Below are 21,519 nucleotides of genomic sequence, written 5' to 3' on the forward strand. Positions count from 1 at the left end.
AGGTGTTTAGGACTCAATCAGAGGAATGTTTATCACAGAACATCCACACTGTGTATTTTTAAAGCATTTTCTAAAAGAAATCAGTCCTGGACATCGTACTGATCTTTCTTACTTGGTGTTGCTGATAAGAATCACAAAAAAAAAAAAAAGAGAAGGTGCAGTCTTGTCTGCTAAGAATGCAGTTGCACCTCATTCAGGCTCTTTGATAGTTCTTTCTCCAATGAACCTCTAGTGCTTATACAATATCTGAGTGGCTAGTGTGCCTGTCAGATGAAGGTTTATTAGTTGTGTGCTATGACTTCTAGACATTGTACATTTTATTTGAGAATTTTGGGTGTAATTTCACAACTGAAAGCTGGATTCATCATCTAAAATGTAAAACGAATTTCTAGGATATATCATAGGTTGGGAACTGGCTACAAAGGAAACTGAGATATACTGATCAAGTGCAAAAAAGAATTGGCAGTCATGCCTCCACTTATTGAAGAAGGTAGTGATTATCTACAACTTAACAGTACTGTTTTTCATTATCTTTATTTTTAAGGACTTAATTGACTATGTAAATCAATGAACAGTACATGCTGGTGTATTCCTGTGCATGCAGCAATCAATGTTGTTCTGATATACTTGTGGTAGAATTTGCTGTCAGTCTGCACTTAGATAAATAGAAGCAGTTATAAAACAGCCATAAAATAAAATAGGCAGAAAATCCTTTCTGGATAATCAGCCATGCAAATGTAAATACAAAATAGACAGAGACAGGAAGGGATATCCCAGAATTCTAAGATGAAATGAAATCTTTAGATTTGGAAACCCACCATCCTAGGGGATATTTTCATGCTTGAAATCAGCACTTTATTCTTTTGGAGTGAATTTCCAAAGCCTTTAAAAGATGAAAAGGTTTTTTAAATAACTGAGCAGCAGTAAGAGATGGACCTGCTGCAGTAGCTATAATGAAAGAACTATCAGCCCTGTGGCTAAATAGCCTTTGGGCTTTTGGATGACTTTTTCAAAGATCAACCTTTCCTTTTAAAGGAGGAAAAAAGCTATACACGCTTACGTGGGAACAAGGCAACTCACGTAAAGCTCTGTGAGTTTTGCCTCTGGAGGCCTGAATTCAAATCCTGATTAAGTCACAGAAGTCCAAATAGTTTTTGGAGGTCACTACATAGCATTTCTGCAAATTGCAAACTCACCCAACAAGGTAACCCACTCATGTAATTGCTCATGTGAGAGAATGGAGAGCCTTAATGGGTGCTGTTACCTGCATAGGGAGCTGACCTTGGCAGAGCACTGCAGATGGATCAATGACAGGAGTCTCCTCTAAGTAGATCTACTGTTCAGGAACCAAGAGTAGTAGTGTAATAAGATGGCAAAAGTAATGTCACTATTGATGCTAGCTCTTGAGTAGGGAAGAGGTAGAGAAAATGATCTGTCAGCCATCTATATCAACAAGCAGAATGGATCAAGAGCAAGGGCTTGGCATACTGGATTCCAGGCTATGTTTATGGAAAGCCCTGAAGACCTGCTCAGTCTGCGCCTAGTGTCTTTAAGAGCTCTGTCTGGGTCAGCGTATGGCCTGTTCTTTCCCAGCTGGTCTGTATGACATAGCCTCGGTGAAGACAGAGTGACCTGAGACCCAATTGGGAAAAACAAAACCAAAAACCCCACACTTTTGAGAGAATAGTTTAGAGGGAATTATTTACATCCTCAAAGTGCAACAGTTCCAGCACACTCCAGAAAGTGAGTTGCTTTATCATTTGGCAATACATGAATTTCAAAATTTCACTTTTGGGTAGCATGTTCTATGCTAGACTGAATTGAAATACATGTAATTATTTTTTCTCTTTTACATGTTAAACCTGGAGAGAGAGAGTGAGGTGGCAAAGCAGGATGCTTATCGGAGCTCAGATTTGTCCTTGATGTAAGGAATGCTTGCTGTGTAACTGTTTTCAGTGGAAATTCAGAATCACTGTATTGCCGAACATGCTGCAGAGGTACATAGTCCCCTCCAGTTTTCGCAGAAAAATAGAGAAATCCCACAAGAAAGCACAATGAGTACAGGTTGGATGGGAGAAGGTGTAAATGGTAGCTTCCTGATTATTTCTGTTTTCTCTCCCCTAGTATAGCTGACTATAGAAATTTCCCAGTGGTACTTGCGCTAACAAAATTTAATATGCTGAGATTTTGTCAGCAAAATCCAGTTTTCAGACAGTTGATTTGCCATGGTAATCCGTATCCCTTTGGGACATTACTAGTGCTAATAAATGTTGCAACTTTGTGAAAACAAAACCCAGTAATACTGCTGTTTTCTTTAAGTCTAGGGACAGCCTAGCTTTTTCTCCTCTATTTTGAAATAAAAAGTATGAGGTGGCCTTGCCATCAGTTGAAGTTGTACAGTAAACTTGTGTGAAGGTCATTTAAAATTACGGATTTAATTAAGACAGTAGTAAACACACCCAAGTCAATATTGCCCCCCTACCTCTCCAGCAAGCACAAAGTACCGTGCATGGGATCCGTAAGCATTTTCAGCAGAAATAGCTTGCAGTGGGAAAACAGTTCAGCTCAATCACTGTGTGCTGGAGACATTTTGACCTGCTGGTATTTGAATGCAAGTTTTAATTCTCTTCCCACTCTCGGACAGAGACCTTATATTTCCCGTAATAACTCAATCTGTTAAAGAACAGCTGACTGCAAAAAACAGTGTACACCCAAACTGAAAACAGCTGAAATATGAATGTAGAACTTCACTAAGAATGAAATAATGTTGTGGAGTCCAGTGGTTATATACTGGGGACTAAAAAATGGAGTGGAAGGATTCAGTGTCAGCACACAGTATCAGAAGTCCAGAACTGGGTGGTTTAAAGTTGGGGGGTTTTATATGTGTCTCAGACTTTATAAAGTCTTTCCCAGCTGAGAAAGTGTTCATATCCTTGGAAAGGTGGGACCAGTATTTAATGAGTGATGAAAATATGACTCAGTGCCGTTACAAAAAAATAAGCTTGGCAAATTCTACTAGTAGCAATGCACTTCCCGCATACTGTATGCAACAAAAAGCAAATACAATTTGCTTCACATCTTCTATGTGTTCTTTATTAAAGGGAGTTCATATAATAGCAAAATGGCATTCCATTGTGATTGTATAATTTCAGAGAAGCTCAAACAGCTATTTTACATGTTTTCACTTTGTTATCAAGCAGTTAACATGGTTATAAGGCAGTGCTTCTAGATCTCTGCTCTAGCCTTGCTCTTGCACAGGTTGCAGCAGCCTGGTAGGGCTCTTCTGCAGGACTCTCCTGCCTTTACATAGTCTCCCCATGAAGTTCAAGCCAGTCAAGGTGTATCTTTTGCAGGAGTGTGTGCTCTCATGACTCTGAGGTTGAGCCCAGCACTGCTTTCACTTGTCATCTCTACAGTGCTGTGTGGGAAGCTTGGTCGATTCTGGAGAGTTCACCATCTTGTCAGGGAGATCAGGCAGCATAGCAGTGAACTATAGCTATACCCAAAGTTTTTCTAAAATAAACCAGGAATTGTGGTTCATCTGTATAAGAACAGGTGTATTTGAGTGAGGTCACCTACAAGCAGATTCAGCACAGTCTTTGTTAGCAGGGGTGAAGAAGCAACCTCTGCAGACTACATCTTCAGATCTGTCTGACCCTCCCCCATCTCTCTTCTGGACTCATCTTCCATTGCTGCAGTTTCTTTGATTCTTTCTCAAGGGTTCTCTGTTGCAAATTAATCTCTCCCCTTATGTTTCTGTTGTCCTCATTGAGGCAGTCCTTTCTCAGTTAATGGCTCCATTTAGCTCATGCAGAGAGTTCTGTACAAATTGCCAATATTTCTAGCTCAGGGTGGAATTTTAATTTGCTCTTTCCATCACTACACAGCATACAGAACAAATGGGGAAGCAAGGTACACATAGGAATCTTAATATTCTTCCCACTGCCCACGTATGATGAATCTTGGCTACATCATTTGCTTTTATCCTACAGCGACCGTACAGCAGAATAACCTTTCTGGAGCGATCTCTGCCCTGGTTCATGATCCCTGTGCACTTGTCTTCATCCAGCGCTGTCTTGCCTTTCTCCTGAAGACACTCTGAAAAAGTTTATAGATGTCTATATGCACATGTAGAATGCACATACAGAATTTGTAAAATTCCAAATTCAGGTAACACAGTAAGAGCAGCCTTAAAAATAAGTGCTTGGAGAGAACAACTGAGCTTAAAATTTGCCTTCTCCTTCAGTACTTCAAAATAAAAGATACGTGATTGTCAAAACAAATAATTTTTAACAGAAGCAACTAATCAAGTGCTGCTCCTTCCTTAGAGTGTCATCAGTTCAGACTGAAGCTGGGTCAAACTCTCCAGTCTCTCCTTTACATCCACCTGATAGTGCCAGCTACAAAATGCAGACTATATCAGAACAGCTGTAAAGAGCAACTGTGGCTGAGAGTCCCTTTAAGACTATAAGAATGTTGATGCTTAGAAAGAAATTCTACTCAGAATAAGAGCAAAGGCACCTAGAGTCCTTTGCTTATATTTTTAAGCCATTCAGAATCAATTTTATTCCATTTTTCCTAAGTCCATAAAAGTAAGTCTTGTTTCTGTTAGTTTCTACATTTTTGCTTATTAGGAGGTTTGGAGTTTTGTATTTTTTTACCCTCATCTCTGTCCTTTTGCCTTGAGTCAGCTGTGAGACCTTAAATTCCCACTCCTTACCACCTGTTTTAAAGACTCAGGAAGGCTGAAAGAGTATTTCAGGTTGACAAGATAAATGATAATCCTTCTCATGATGCACTAGATTGTCTAGACTGAAATGCTTAAATCTTTTTGTCATTTCTTAATCACCATGTATATTAAACTTCTAATTTTTCCCAGGGAATTTCAGAAAATGAGCTCTTTAACATATATTTCTCCCAGTTGTCAGTCGTGTGACCCATCCCGTTCAAGCAAAGCACTTATGCATACCAGTTCATTTCTGCTGGTAACAATAATATTGACCATTAACTTCAGTGGAATTACTCATATGCCTTAAATTATGCACATAAATGAGTACTGGATTAAAAACCAACCAAGCAAAGACAACTAATTAGATTTTAAATATTGAAAGATCTGCAAGGTGGAATCTTCATCCTTAGGATAATAATGCAGTAAGTCTAAATTTAGCTTAAAGGATATATGATGGGTAATAGGAAATATGATCCTTTTCTTGCTCCTTCTGTGAATGGTGAAGTCAGATGGATATATGCTGTGTATAGACTTACTTGAGGTGTGTGTGGAGACCAGCCAGGGATTTCTCAAGTAAAACTCTTATTTCATGTCTTTATTGACATGACATGCAGCAGCCTCACATTTTTCAGGCTCCAAACAAATCAGCAGATTCAGGACAGTGTAGGATCTCAGTGCTATAGAAGCCGTCACATAGTTTGCCCCACAGGTTGGAAAATGTGCTTATGAAGCCTAACATGCATAGAAAGTAAATTTTAGTACTGTGTCCCTTTTTACTGTACCTTTACTGTACCTTTTCTGTGCCCTCTCATTGAAATCTTTCTGGGGCTTCTTTTAAATATTTATGGTTTTGCTAAAAAGTTAGAAATTGTGAATAACAATAGTTTCCTTGTTAAAAGCAGTAGAGCTTACGATAAGTTGCAAAATGTATAATTAATATATTTATCACAAGTATTACATGAAAAAAACAGGTTAACATAAGCAGTGTACTGTTTAGAGGTCAGAAAAATACAATGTGCAGGATTTGTTACTAGAGCTAATCAACAATACTAAATTTTTGCAAATTTAGAGGTTGGTTTATTTGTGTCCCAGGCCATTTACCTAAGAGTTGTTTAAGAGCACAATTGCTAAAGAGACAGTTGTCAGGTGTCTTAGATCTCTAGGAGAAAAGTTTGAGAGAAAGGAAGGAGTCAAACCTTTGCATCACAAGTCCTCTGCCTGCTCTGACTACTAGCAAGAGCTTTCAAGGCAAAGACTGCAAGTACTGCAGAGCCAAGGTGTTCCTAAGCCCAAATGAGCTCTGCAGTTGAGAAGTTAACCAGAAGAGAATGATTCATTGAACAAACTATTTCTTTTTTTGTTTGCAGAGCAGCCTCAAAAATCATGCTATTGCCACTTACAGTTGTTAGTTGGATGTTCTTAGGAACTACCAGCAATATCCTTTTTCATCTGGGATGAATATTTTGGTTCCCAGCTATTTCTGTTGACGTAGTATATTTGTTGATGTAATATATCTAACATGAGGAAAGATAGCAAAATGAATCTTTTAAAGTTTTGCTTCTTCACTGGACAAATTTATCCAGATGCTTTCTGGAAAATTCACCCTGCCTTAGTTACTTCTGAATGGTAACATTGGTTTTATGAGACCTTTTTGTTCCCTGATGATACAAATGCAAGGCATTTTAGTGAAGTTTCAGATACAAAGCCAAGTTTTAACTATCATGAAAGTATCATGAAGATATAATGGAAGCTGAAGAAATAGTAGATGAGTAAAAGTACTTTCCTCTTTAGGCCACATAGCCCTTGCCTGAGATGTAGGATTTACTGACTGTCTATAATGTAGATTTTTTTTTTCTTTAATATTGCTAACACAGCCATAGCTGTGAAGGGTGAAGTTTCATTCTCTCTTTATTTTAATAGTTTTTGTACCTGACTTCGGACTAAAAAGATTTAGGGACAAAATTTTTCCTTTACAATGCAAAACAGTGCATCATCCTATTAAAGTTTCTATGGTTTAAGCAGAGTTTAAAGTTGTAGTTCCATGAGTATACGTGTGAATGAAATTAATTCACCCAAGTATCCATGGGAAGAGAGAAAGAAAGAGGGAGCAGAAAATGAAAATTTATGTTTTAATCCAAACCTCTTTCCTTAGTAATTGATCAATGATAAATATCTAAACCTCACGTTAGTATATGCATGGCCCTTTATGTGTGACCTGAGCCATGCCTGTCAGGAGGGTAGCATTTGATCTTTGATCTAAGCTGAGGAAATCACTTCTGTGCATCCTTGGAAGTTATGGAAGTGCTTAAGTACTTTTCCTGAAAAAGATAGTTTTCAAAATGAAGGCTTCAAGCAGAAAGCTATATTCAGCCAAGTGTTGCCTCTTCTCTCAATATTCTTGAATTTTATTTCCCTATATCATTACAAGAAAGACTTGGTTTCACCTAGAGATTTTGCTACTGGCCATAACCATTACTTTTGGCCAGATAATTTCCTGAGGCAGTGAATTCCACAGATTGGTTGTAGGGTGCATAAAATAGCATTTCTACACAAAATTTCCAAATTTACTGCCTTTTAATTTTATTGACTACTCTGCTTTTCTTGATTAATGTTACTCTGTGAAAGGTTATACACTTCATTATAGAATACTTAAAGTGCTCGTATTTTAAAAAGGCTATCATAACATTCTGTAGTCATTAGAAATCCATTAGCAATTCATTCAAGGAATAGAAGACTAGCCCTGGTGTCCTAGCTTGCTTACTTTCCATTAAGATGCAGCTCCCCAGTTTTGTGCACTGAACAAGACAGACTGGTTTTTTCTTCAGCTTGCTGCTTTCCAGTGACAGCTGCCCTTCTACGATGGATTAAACTTTTCCTGTAACTTTCAGTTATTTTTGAAAGACATTTGGGACAATGTGTCAGGGTGTGGGTGTGTGAATTGTAAAGTCAGCAGAATTTAGTGAATTGTGTCTACCCCTCCCATTAAGTGACTGAAAGATCTCCACTATGTGTTTGGTGATGCTGAACCATTTTGTTAATAGACAGTATGCCTCTAACATTATCTTTGAACTGTGATGCCTGTGTAATGAATGAGATGCTTGCAAAATGTGTCAGACTAATATCCCTGGGGAAAAAAAAATCTCTAAACAAGTAAAGCATGCATATCTCCTGTGGCTTTACCAATATGTCTTCATCTAGTTCTGAAGAACCAGAAGACATAGGCACAAAGGTCTATTTATAGAGATAAATAGACTTTTTATTCCTTGGTCCCTACTGAAATTGCTGGTTGTAATTGTGATCAGCAAACTACAGAATTAAAAATCCTGGTGTTATTTCTAGGAGATTATCTGAGAGAAAAGCCTTCAGCTGGATGTTGAAATGCTATAGTCATGATAGCAATTAAGGATTCTTGGCAAAAGAAGAGCTCTTCCCCAGTACACAAGGTCCATCAGACCTCAAATATGCTGAAATACCCTCTTTTCATCACGATGCTGAGTGGTTTCTTTGACAGTACTCAGTGAGGCATGGTAGTATCCCACTTTGCAGATTGGAAAGCTGAAGCATAATGAGCCAAAATGATGTGCTCACAGCGCCAGAGAGAGTGTGTAGCAAATCATGAGAAGACATCTAAGATCCTTCTCTCTGAGGTCTCTGAGAGATGACGCATTAATGTTCAGAAATGTACCAACTTTCTCACTGTTGACAGTGGTGAGATGTGAGTGTTGAGATGCGAGCTGAGAAAGGTCAGGCAGTTTGACTCAGAAAGTGGAATTATTTCTATAAATGACAATCTGTGGATTCCCACCAGTGTTGTGCTTTCAGCTGACGTAACAATTGTCCCATACGTGCCTAAGTTGACATCAGGTTGCAATCACCTTGACTACTGTAGCTGGAATATTATAATTCAGACCTACACTGTCCGATAGTCTTTGTTCAGAACTGTAAATTTAGAAGATATCCACATTTCTGTGGAGATTCATATGGCTAATAGTAAACACTCAGGGAGAAGTAGTCCACTCGGTGACCAGAGAGCTGAACTGTGTATCAGGAGTTGTACTTGTCTGTCCTAGAGAGGTAACCTATAACTGAACCCTTTTGTGTTGACTGTAAACAAAACTACAAAATACATTCTGCAGACCTCATTTTCTGCACTCAGTAGTGTGAAAATGGTAATACTCCTTCTGATCTTGTCATGACCCTCTGCAGCTTCTCCACTTTAGTAGCATAATTAGGAAAAATCAACTCTACCACCTAAGTTATGCTTGCAGTAAAAGCCTCCAGCTGCAGTCAACAGGACATGTGTATGCATACACACAGGATTAATAGCTACGTATTTGCAGAATGATGATAAGTTTCCAGGAAGCGGTTTCAATCAAACACAGGTGCAAGGTTTTTAATGATAACTGTATGGGAGCATTGTTCAGTTGAGGACAGTCCATCCTGGACTTCTAGGATACTTCCATTTTAGAAGAAGCGTTTCCAGATATTTGGAAGGATACAATCTTAGCCAAGAATTTAATGTTTCTTAAATGTGGATATGTTGCTGTTACTGTTTTGAGTGAGTCTATTACTTTTTTCCCCCCAACTTCTGCCAAGTAGCCTGTATCTCTGCATTTCTCATGCAGATGCTATTCAAGAGCAAACAGTAAGCTCACAATGTGCTGTCTCCTATCAAAGGGTGTTTTTAACATAATTTTCCTAATTTTATATCAATATATAACAAATTCTTATCAATAATATATATACATATATTGATATATGTATATGTACGTATATCAATAATATAACATTCTTATCAACTGTGCCTCAATTCCACAATGTATGGAATAATCTCGCCTGCTACTAAAGAAAATGAGATGTGAGACCACCAAACATAGGGAGTCCAGCAACAGAAAGACAATAAGTACTCAGCTGTTTGCCAGGTACTGATGGTTTCTTTACACTTGAGAAGCTATCACTGTCTCTGCCTCTCAGCTTCTCAGTTACGTATATGACTGGGCAATAAAAAGGAGATGAAAAGCTGACCTCCTAAATGTTCAGTCTGAGAAGTCCCAAATGCTCTGCTGTACCAGAATGCAGATCTATTTTTCAGGACTAATTTGTGCTGATGCTAGCTGATACAACCGTTATGCAATTGTGCAGGCATTGGGAATAGACAGCATACACTATACTCTAGTTCTAGACTTTACCAGGCCATGATGGAAGCTTCTTGCCATCTGGAAATTTCTTCATGCCAGAGTAGTACAAAAGGACGGGCACCTGATTTCTGTACCCAGTACACTGTCATTTGCTATTTAGGATTCATTTGTACCACAGCTTTGAGAAGTTCTACTTCTCCAGCTGACTTTCCCAGCTGATGACAAAAACCTGTCTATAGTTAAATACTGTACAGCTGAGGCTCTTTTATCACCATCTATCATATTTAGAGAGAAGGCGAGTTGTCATTGTGCCTGCACTGGTAAATTCTTATGGCAGTTTTTCAGTCATCCATACTTATTGTTTGTGTGGATTGCTTTTTATAGATAGTGGTGTTCTTTGTAGAAGTGAGGATGTTAATCTCATTTCTTTACTTAATTCCAGTTTGGGTAGTTACATTTCCCCTGCCTGATTTCTCCACTGTGATTTCAGGTGACTATTTGCTTCCATCTTTATATATTCCACCTTTACATATGTTTTGTTCTCTTTAAAGCACTGATGTGTTTCACACAAGAGGTGTCTACTTTTTGTTCATGTAGGATGAAATGTGGCTTGCGAGCATAAAGAATAAATAGTATTATTTATAAACTAACTGAACAATTTTACAAAAGTATTCAAAGGGAAACTGGATAATATCCTTAGGAAGCGTTAGAGGGACTCCTGGATTCCTGGAAAGAGGTGTTCAGGCACTCTCTTCCGACCACCAAATATATTAATCCTGTGAGGAAGGAGCTGATGAACTGTTTTCACAGAAGCAGATTTTGAGCTTATTTTTTAATGAGTCTACTTCAGTTCAGTTGCAGCTGAAGGACCCCTAAGATAGAGTTCTGGATTGGCCCATTGACTGTGAACTATTGCCAGACAAGGACTTCAGTGACTGTAATTTGAAAGAAAAATGGATAATGGAATTCCATCCACAAAGAACTGATTATATTAGTGTTACTCTCCTGCCTTGTCTTACTGAAAGTCTGAAATTCCTTTCCTGAGTTGTTATGAATCTTGAGTCAGATTGCCTCCCCTGAAGTGTGTCTCAGTGCCCATGTATGGAAGAATATTTCTTCTGTGATCACAACAAATGCTTAGGTTGCAAAGGAGAGAGTGTTTTCCTGGAAGGAGAGGACAACATAAGATAAAATTTTCAAATGCATGGAAAACAAAGGAACCTAGACTGCTTTATGCCTTTAGGTACTTTCAAGTCTGCAATTTACATTCATAAATCATTTCAGTGCTTCTGAAAATGTTAACCACCATCTGTTTCTTTAATGATGCTATGTCTGGCTCAGGAGATAAGTGTTTATGAAAAGTAAAGAAGGGACTGATATTTTTGATACTATCATGAAGGTGAGATTCTATTAAGGTATACAGCAACTTTACAAAATTTTGAACTTTGAAGGAGATTTCAAGATAAAATGGTGTTTGGGTACTAGATGCTTTTAGAATATATACAATATCTTCTTATGTGCTAGAGTTGCTCTACATATAATACAGATTCTGGTGCTAAAACAATAGTCTGCCTGCTTCCTTTGCAGATTCTTATCATAGTGTGAAAGCCAGACTTATGCTTATGTCATTCAGGTTACAGTCTCAAAGTCTCTGAGTGTTCAGTTGTGTAGGAAACTCATTTTGAAGGAGAGATTCATCCTTTGATGGGAGAAAGAAAGTTTGTGAGAAAGCTTTAGAAAACACTTGACCAGGTCAGAACATGATGGGCCTTGAAAGGACTTTCTTCAAAAGCATACAGCTACTGCCCTCACTGTGGTAAACTGTGAAGATTACCAGAGCATTGCCAGGAAAGATCATAGAATTATAGAATGGTTTGGGTTGGAAGGAACCTCAAAGATCATCTAGTTCCAACCCCCCCTGCCATGGACAGGGACACCCTCCACTAGACCAGGTTGCCCAAAGCCTCATCCAACCTGGCCTTGAACACTTCCAGGGAGGGGGCCTGGAATTCAGTATTTGCCCACAGTTACCACATGCTTCTCTCTGAGGTACACGTACCTGTGCTACACATGGCAAGTAAACTGATCTGGCAACACACTCTGGCAATGCTTAGTGAAAACTACCAATATTTTCACTGGCAGTAAAGAGTCATAAGTATGTGCAGTGGTTAGAAGTTTAGAAGTCATCGGATGGACCCTTGTGGTGCTGTAAATAAACTCCAGAAAGTGACGGTCCACAACTTTGAGCATCCAAAGAAGTGCCAGTATGGCATGTGGTTATATCTCAGCCTATATTAATCATTGCCTGTAAACAGCTAGGGGAAAAAAGCAATCAAGAGAGCGGTCACATCAGAAAGAACATACAGAAACACTTGCTATGATTATGTGTAAACCAACCACAGGCTCTGTTTACAAACCTTTCCATCTGTTCCTTTGCCTAATCATTTCTGCTTTCCCTCTCTGTCTTCTAACTTTCCTTCGTCTTTCCAGATGCAGGACGCTATGGGCTATGAGTTACCATGGGTGTATTTTGTCAGTCTGGTCATCTTTGGATCCTTTTTCGTTCTAAATCTGGTTCTTGGTGTGTTGAGCGGGTAAGCTGACAGTTTTGGTGTCCTTTTTCCAATGCTACAGGGCAAGACTCCATAATAAGGGTTCTTCCCTGTCACCAGGATTCTTTCAGAGGGATTAAAAATCTGAATCCAAGGAAGCTTCACATCAGCTCTCAAATATTTTGACAAAATGTTCGAACATTGCAAATAACAATACAGGTAACAAAAGAGGTGTTATTCTCTGACAAAGAAATTCAACCTCAGGGCATTCAAAATCGCTAATGTCAACCTGTCATAAATTTCCAGAAAACTGGCTATTGAAAATCTTACTGCTGGTGACTTGGGATCTCTTTGGCTGGAGCCTTGCAGTGCTCAGAATCTGAGCTTGTCTCACTAATTATCATTCCACTCTTCCAGGTCAATGATGCCATAGGAAGGGACTGGCCCTGGATCTATTTTGTTACACTAATCATCATAGGGTCATTTTTTGTACTTAACTTGGTTCTCGGTGTACTTAGCGGGTAAGCAGTACCAGGAAAATGTTTTATTATTGTTTATTTTTTAAAATTTGTATTTCTATTCCTACTCTCTGGTTACCAAAACAACGGGCAGTGGTGGGTTTATCTCAGGAACCTTAATAGAAGACCAAGATTTGCTGTGCCAATAGCAAAATATGGCATTCCTAATGCCATGGAAGGAGACTTTTGACCCAAAGGAATGCAAGACAACTCTTTGCCTGTAACATATTCCTCTACCTGTACTCTGTGGGAAGAGGACAATGCTATGCTCCTCTGTGGGCAAAGCATACCATTTACCATAGAAGAAGGGGATTATAGTAAAATTTCTGGAAGAGTCAGTGGGACTGAAGAAGGAATGAGAGCATGCAACAAATCCCTTCACATTTGTGGGATGAGATTGCTGCCAAATTATGTCTTCTCACATGAGAAATTTTCACATTGCTTAGTATCTCTAAAGCACAGCCTGACAGGAGACTATTTTCCCTTGAGAGTGTCTTGGGCACGTTTCTTCTTCAATAAGCACATCTTCTCTATTGTGCGGATTATAAGCCTAGCATGATGCAGGGAGAAAAGATCATTTCCCTCTGACCTTTTCTAAGAAGGAACAGAGAAGCAGAAGAAATCCTTCTAGCATTCAAGCATTCCTAAGACATCTAGCTTTATTTCATTTCTGCAGTATAACCCTCACTGCAAAGTATCATTGTAGTAGCTTTGATTAAAAACAATTGATATTGTCCCCAGTAGTTAAAAACTTTACTGCCCCTGGGGAGCCACATAATTAGAGGAATCAAGCCAGCAAACATTCCTCACAAGATTTTTTTAAAAAAAGATCTCTTAGAATTAGGCTTCTAATTCCATATTTGGCATGACTGTGTGCCTACAGCCATTCTATGTACATGGATAAATATGGTATGAGGACTTTTATGCATCCTCTTTTTCTTTGTTTCTAACATCCTGCCTCCTTTAATGAGCTCTAAATGAATTTGGTCAGAGCCTGTACCTGTTGCCTGAGTCAGGGCAGCCTTGAAGTCCCCTGTCCTTTGATCATAAAAGAGGGAGACTTATCTCTGAGCAAGAGAGAGGACTTGATGCCTCACAGAAATTATGTCCTCAGTACTTGGGCCAACAACATAGGAAGGGCAGTAGTAGGACCAGAGAAGAAGATCCACCATTGGCCATCCTGCAAAGAGACAGGTAATAGCTGATCTACAGGAGGTATTATTACTATCTTCATTACTCCATTGAAGGAGACATGCTGCTAAGACAGCTGTTGCAAAGAGAAGGGTTTTCAAGGAGTAATGGCAGCAGGGAAAAAATCCCCAGTAATGAAGTGTCAGGCAATAGTCTGTGTTTGGATATCTGGAGAGTGATATTCTGGGAACAGTTTTAAAACTTAGGCTCCTCATTTCTCCAGGTGGATACTCAGATCAGCAGGTAAGGATGTCAGAAGTAGTGGAGGATGATGACCAGCTGACAGAGGGAAAGTGAGCTGTTGTATCAGAGGTGCACTCATGGACCATATAGGACAGTGGTTAAAGATTATATAGTATCTGATCGGATAAACAGTGCCTGTGAGCCCAGCACTGAGGAGTGCATACTGTTGAAGCACTGCTCATTCAATTTACCTACACTTGGATTTGTGTCTGTACATAATTAAAAATTGAATTTCCTCTCTCTTTCATTTTTCAACTCAAGAAAGTGTTTTGGGGCCTAGATCTTCCACCTCCTGACATACTGCAGCTAGACCACCACAGTTAGTGGTAAGAGATGGAAGCAGTCTGTAGAGAGAACTGAAATCAAAGATGAAATTCACCTTGTTTAAGCTGTGAGTCACTCTATCTGGCTGTGTTCACAGTGTTATGACAGCTGCACTGTTTCTGAAAAATTTTTCCAACTGGAGAAAAGTGAAAAGAAACTTAAGAATTTGCATCCATGAAAAAACACAGAAATTACGGGAGAAATGTTCCAAATTTTCTTTGGGCTAAATAAGCAGTTCTTAAACAATTAACTTTCTAAAGCAGTTCTAAATTCTGCTGAGTTGCAAAGTGTCTTGCAGATTCAGTGTCTTTTTTTTTTTTTTTTTTTTTTTTTTTTTTTTTTTTTTTTTTAAGAAACTTGCTATTGCTATTAGTCTGATCTATGTAGATGATCCACCTGTCTGTTCTATGTAGATACAAGGCAGCATTCCCGGGCATCTTTGTATATCCATTCTGGGCATCTCTGATTTCTTCCCTTTTATCTATTTCAGGAACTTCACTAAGCATATCATGTAGGTAGACTTCATCAATGACAGATTAGCTTAGGTTTTTTAATCACTTCTGAATACGTAAGTGTAATTAATTGTACTCACAAAGACACCTTGATTGCACCTGCAAAATCAAATGCTGAGTTCTGCTCTGCCTAAAGAGCTCATTTGTAATTTGTTTTTCCTCAGGTATGTCATCCATTCATGGTTCTTCTGGTGAATTTACTAGTCACATGCTAAGCTAAATAGTATGACAGAGTATTCATGTGTAGCGCTATAATCCTCTTCCTGTCTTGACTGAGCAGAATATAAAATTTATGTATTTCAAAGGAAATACCCAGTCAGCAGATCACACAGTAGACATCCTCAAGTCCAGGCAAGAGGATTCCACATCACTGCTGTGAGCAGTGCAGCCCCTCTTAGAGGTGCCTTGAGATCAGAGATGTTCGCATTTGTGTTATCTGTTTTAGTCAATTAGTGAAGGAAAAAAAAAATGGCAGTGTAGGTTCCACTTTTGGACCTGCACACCTAAGCATATAGATTCACTTTTTTTTTTATATTTTGCCTAGCCATGACCCAAATCCCGGGACACAGACCAAACAATCTGTTGCCTGGCAAATGGAGGGCGGGAGAACAGCCATTTCTTCTGCTTTGAGAGGGTCCTGGGAAACCCAGTTGGCTGCTTCTGATGCTCTTACTGCCAAGGGAGAGGTCAGAGTGAAGGGAGGCTGGCTATGGTTGTAGCTTCTCCTGGAGCAGTTTTTATGACCTTTCAGGGGTTTTTCCTACTCTTCAGTGCCTTCTTCCAACCCTTCCAATTCCTTGGTGTACTTCTCAGGGTGGATGAGATTTGAAGTCTTGTGCTGCACTTTTAGTAGTAAGCAAAAGTTTTGAACTGCTAGAATTCTGCTGTTTTGCTCACTTTCCATCACTCCTCTAAATGTGAGAAATCATATTAAGATCAGATATAGACAAGAATTACCTGTGTTCCATCGTCAGGGAAGGGCAAAGGAAATTTTCTCCTGGAACAGCACAGGATACAGAGCTGGGTGTTTATATTTATGATGTTGACCCACTCTAACCTCACATAGAGAAAACACCTCTCCAGAATACTCTGGTGTTTGGTATGCCCATTGGCAGACGTATCTTATAATTTTCCAGGAGATTAAAGTGAAGCAAATTGAATTCTGGTAAAAAGAACCAGATTCACTGACTCTTAAACTCATATTCTCTTGTTCACTGAAGAGAGACAGATTGCTTGGTAGTTCTGCAGGCCTTTGTCAACCTTATCCTGACATGACAGTCCAATCTTTTTTGAGAAGGCCACCTCCAGATTCAAGATGGCACTTCCATCAGACAGCTTATTTGGTCCTTGGCCTCCCTGCTGAAACTGCGAACAATGACCATTTATTGCCAACTGTGATGGTGGCAGAGGTAATATGCACACCTGCCTGCTCTAGGAACTGGACTTGAGGTCACCAACTCATTTCACATGGGATGGCAAATAACTGTTGATAGTAATTCTTGATCGTGAACTACATTTGCCTAAGTACTGGCTGGCATTCCACATGGGAGGTGGTTTGAATTGCATTAGCAATTTTCTGAGCCACCTGTTCTCAATCATTTAATGTTAGTAGAGCATAGAAATTAAGATAATTTAAATAAGTTGTCATCTTTGGAGAGTCATCTGAGATGTGGAGTATCATACATTGTACAAAGGAAGGACACATGCAAATGCAGATTGTTCAGACTAGGCAATCACAGTATTTTCAGTTGCACCATTAAAAAGCTAGGTAACAAATTCGCTCCTATGCAGACAGTGTAAAGACATCATGCTAAAATTGCACGTTGGTTTAGTTAGCTCTTCCCCCCAGCCCGAGTCTCATTTCAGAGAGAGACAGTAAGTGGGGACTGAAAAGACCCAAGTAGGTGTGCAGTGTAGATGCATCTAACATAAATGGTCCACCTCGCTGCACAGTAGGAATTTCACTTTCTGTAAGCTGGCCTGTTACATGATGTTTTCCGCTTTGATTTCTGAAACAGCTGCTTGCAAGTTATATCCATGCAAATATAAATAGTTCTCACTTGGAGTTGAAGGCTCAGTGCCTTTCAAAATTGGACCCATTTGTTCTAGATTCTAAAATACCAGTTTAGGAGCCAACAATTGAAATATTTGGTATTTGATTTATCAAACAGGCTTAATAATACATAGCTTCATTCAGTGGTTTGTTGGGGGGGGGGTTTTGAGTGTTAATTCATTAATTTGGATAAGGCACTATGTCAGACCCAGAGGAAAGATGTTACTGAAGCGGAAAAACTATTATTGATTGAATTTTTCTAAAATTCTTTGTACAGTTTTTATTATTATTTTTGGAAGTTGGTTTGTTTGTTTGTGTTTATATTTTAAATAGCAAAATATCACTCCCAGCATGAGAAAATTTGATTTTTCATTCTTGCCATGCTTGCAATAGCTGTTTCTGCCTTGTGGCTAAGTTTGGTCCCATGGTTGACTGTGATCTACCTTCAGGCCTGAGAAGCCAATGTTTCTCTTCCTCATTTCCACCTTTATTATCACAGTTCCATGGGATGGGCAGAACCCTCAGCAATGTGACAGGGGTGAAGATCACACAGACATACTTTGTCACATACTTTGGCTTGAAATGAAGACATTGGCCTACTTTCATTCTACTGCAGTGCTGGTTTCATGCACAGCTCATAATATTGAAAGCGTGATCCAAAGCATGTGAATGGAAATCTTTCAGTGGGTTTTGGACCAGATAGGAGGGAAGTACTTCACCGTCACTGTTACAAACTCACCTCCATCTCAGTTGCTTGAGGACACTTCACGTGACACTCATTAACATTTTGGGTAGGATTTTCACAATCCTAATATTATCCCACCAAAGTTAATGGTAGGTTTCCTATTTGTTTTTTTCAGGAGTAACCTAGGACAAATAATAGGTGGACTTGGTTTTGGTTTGTTTTGGTTTTTTTTAAATCCACTCATTGCTGACAGTCATCAGCAATGGTAATGGATAATACATTGGAGATAATGACTTTACCTCTCATTTGTAGAAACAGTGGGCCATATTATCTGCTCTGTGTGTCTTATGTAGTGATCTGCTTCAGCAGATACAAGACTTAATGCTTAAGTACTCTTGGTCCAGCACTTTTCATAATCGTTAAGCTTACTTTTTAAAACACAAGTGTTAAAACCTGGTTTAGAACCACAGGAGAGTCTCTAAATAGAGGTAGGTCAGCATTTCTAGAAAAAAACCATAATGCAGTATAAGTGTCTCTGAAAGAGAGGAAGAAACAGCACCACAGCCAAAAAGAAGGCAAAGCAAGCACCCAGGTTCGTAAATAAGCAACATGAAATTCTTGTTCCTATGCCCTTTCTTTTAAGCCTGGTTTTCCCAATAGTGGTCTTTCATAAAACTATCAAATGTCTACCCTAGTTCACTTTCTGGCAGAATGTATTAGTTTTGTCTACCCATAGTTTATCATGTTTGTTTACCCAATTTGAGATTTGAAAAATATTTTTCATGTCAGATAACAGCCCTGAATACCGAAAGTCTTCAGTAAAACATTGAGGTCTGAGTTTTTAAATATATTGTCCAGTACTGTGGGTGAAATTGTCTATAATTATATGTGTACAGAATTGTGAGTACTGTTAATTACACTTACAATTAGCCCAGTTTAGTTGTGATTACACGTATAATCTTAAAGACAGATTGAAACCTGGCTAAAAATTAGAGCCACCTTCTCACTCTCCAGATGTCAGATTATTGTCAAACAGTTCATCATTGCATTAAATTAACCGTTATTCATATAGATATTTATGGATAACTGTTGGAGAATATCAAGTGGTAAAGAATATTAGAATGTTTATGGTATTGTACATAAATGTTACATTTGTTTTTTATTTGAATTGTCAATCAAATGTTGAGAATTGAAAGGACTAAAAAAGGTGTTAATCTTTTCCTAAGCATTGGTAAAAATGTGGGCACTCCAACTGTTTTACATGTGTATCTAGCAAGCATACTCCATTCATGTGTCTGTCTTGAAAGAATAGAGAAAGCTGGGTGTGCTGCACAGGATGTGGAGACTTTCTAGTGGAAATCAATCTAACCCATTGTTTTTCAATGTCTTCCTTCCCTCCGCCCATGTCCTCTCCCTCCCTCCCTCCCTCCCTCCCTCCCTCTTGCTAGGGAGTTTTCCAAAGAAAGAGAGAAGGCTAAGGCTCGGGGTGATTTCCAGAAGTTACGGGAAAAACAACAGCTAGAGGAGGATTTGAAGGGGTACTTAGACTGGATAACTCAAGCAGAAGATATTGACCCAGAAAATGAAGATGAAGGCATGGATGAGGAGAAGCCTCGAAACAGTAAGCAATTTTCTTCTGTCTCTCTCTCTCTCTCTGCTTTTAGCAAGAGAGCCTGTGCCCACCTGCCGTAGTGCTGAGATGGCTTATAAGGAAGAACAAGTTCTTCCTGAGACTCTCACTAAGCTTATACACGATTCCAATTTAATGCCTGTAGCAATCTGTGGGAGGGAGAAATACATGCACAATAATTGATATTGTTCTGCAGATCCTCTGTTTCTTGTCTGTGATACTGACGTAAGATCCTGATATTAAACAGGAAAAAGATCAATACTTGCTGTTAAAGTCCACTGCTGAGATAAGTTTTAAAATATACATCTGTCTCCTATTAATTATTTAATTGCAGTTCAGTGTTGCAGGCTGTTTACACATGGTTAATTACTTTGAAAGCAAAGGTTTCTAGGCAAAGCAGTGCTACATATGGGAGAAGGGCCAAATCAACGCTGTTGTACATTAAGTGGGCCATCTGTAACTCCGTTGAAATTGGTGGAATTGGTTTGCTTTTTCCAGGCTGGAATTAAGCTCTCAGACATTTCTTGTAAGGGAATTATCTCTTATTCTTCTGCTCTGGAGTTGAGAAGATGTTTGTGCAAAGTGAGAATTCACCAACTATGTCTTCTTATTAGACATCCTGAAGAAGGAAGGGCTTGAAGAAAGCAGCAATTCCCTACATTTCATTACCTTCATTGAATCTTCTCCTTCCACTTCCTCTTTTTTCCAATACAGGCTGTGTAACAGTTCAGAAACACTTAGCAGTTATCATTGCGGGTTGTGCACTTGGGAAATGTCAGAGTTGGAACCTTTTAGACAGTTACACAGTTCATGGACAATGGCTCTACTCTTAGCTTTCATTATGGAAATGTGTATTTTGCTGGTTTGCTTGTGGAAGAGAAGACATGAAACATTTCCCTAGAGATCACTCTTTCTACCAAACAAAATCCATGGGGTGATCCAATCAGAAACATATATCTAGGAGATTGGACATGGGTAAGTTGTGTCTACAGAGTAAAGCAAGATTTGCTTCAGATGCTCATGATCTTTTGGGGAGTAAGCACTACTCACTGTTGCTGCCAGAACATTTAAGTTCTAGGAAAAAAAAAAAGTGGGGTCATTAATATCAGGTTATACCCATGACACTTAGGTATCTGGACTTGAAGAAGTCACCAGGGTGACTTGCTCAGACTTTCCCCAATCAGGTTATTTTGATTTTTATGCTGGTGTCTTTACAGGGCATATAGCTTACTTTCACAATTTAACCTCAGTAATCACTCAAATGAATTTATTATTCATGGCCAAAATTTGCTGCTCTGTGGCATATAATACATGGAATAATACATCACATGTCTGGTGATCCAAATTAATTTATTTGTAGACAGAATTCCCCATTAAAAAAAGCCACCAAAAAACCCCCCAAAAAATAACACTACCGCAGTGGGCTCTGGTTGTTATATGCCATCTGAGTAGGGAGGCCAAGGACTGGGTTGCACGCAACTCCACTGAAGTCACCAGGAGACTTTCCCTTGACTTCAGTGGGAATTGGGTCGTGTTTATCACATTTCCTCTTAGAGACATTCCTGCTAAAGAAAAGCGTAGCCACAGTGGTAAGGTAGTGTGGTGAGAACTTGCCTTGGTTACTAGCAGATCTGAAGAGTTCCTTTTTAATTAACACAAAAATAATACTGCTTTGTTAAAAAAGTTATGGAATATGTAAGATGTAGATTCATTGCATGCACTGTGGGGTGGGGTCAATCCACATCTGAGCTAACAAGGTCCTTTTATGAGGGGTGATGTTAAGAACTGGAAGATAACATATCTTCAGCTTGCTTTCAGTTCTTCCTGTTCAGTTTAATAAGGTGAGTTTTGTAAGACATGGTTTATAAAATTAATCCTCTTACATCTGACAAGATGTCTAGTGTTTCTCCCAGTTGGCTGTTAATGACAGAATTACATAGTATT

General features: G+C 38.9%; 2 protein-coding genes across 10 annotated transcripts in view; one reads left to right on the plus strand and one right to left on the minus strand.

Annotated features, from left to right (window-relative positions):
* Positions 1 to 21,519, plus strand: part of CACNA1C (calcium voltage-gated channel subunit alpha1 C) — a 487,179-nt gene that overhangs the window by 320,320 nt on the left and 145,340 nt on the right. For 6 of the 9 annotated variants that reach the window (XM_075756869.1, XM_075756832.1, XM_075756860.1 and 3 more), the window contains exons 8-9: positions 12,358 to 12,461; positions 19,394 to 19,566. In XM_075756869.1, coding sequence (XP_075612984.1) covers positions 12,358 to 12,461; positions 19,394 to 19,566 — 277 coding nt within the window. Of the gene's footprint in view, positions 1 to 12,357; positions 12,462 to 12,836; positions 12,941 to 19,393; positions 19,567 to 21,519 lie in introns of all 9 variants that reach the window. The other 3 variants (XM_075756888.1, XM_075756906.1, XM_075756898.1) reach the window with 3 other exon arrangements.
* HDHD5 (haloacid dehalogenase like hydrolase domain containing 5) overlaps positions 20,074 to 21,519 on the minus strand; it is a 197,254-nt gene continuing 195,808 nt past the window's right edge. Inside the window, exon 9 of the transcript XR_012836151.1 lies at positions 20,074 to 20,087. The gene's annotated coding sequence lies outside the window, so the exon portion shown is untranslated. The remainder of the gene's footprint in view (positions 20,088 to 21,519) is intronic.

The sequence above is a fragment of the Balearica regulorum genome, chromosome 1, assembly GCF_011004875.1.
Source record: "Balearica regulorum gibbericeps isolate bBalReg1 chromosome 1, bBalReg1.pri, whole genome shotgun sequence".
In the NCBI taxonomy this organism is placed as follows: Eukaryota; Metazoa; Chordata; class Aves; order Gruiformes; family Gruidae; genus Balearica; species Balearica regulorum.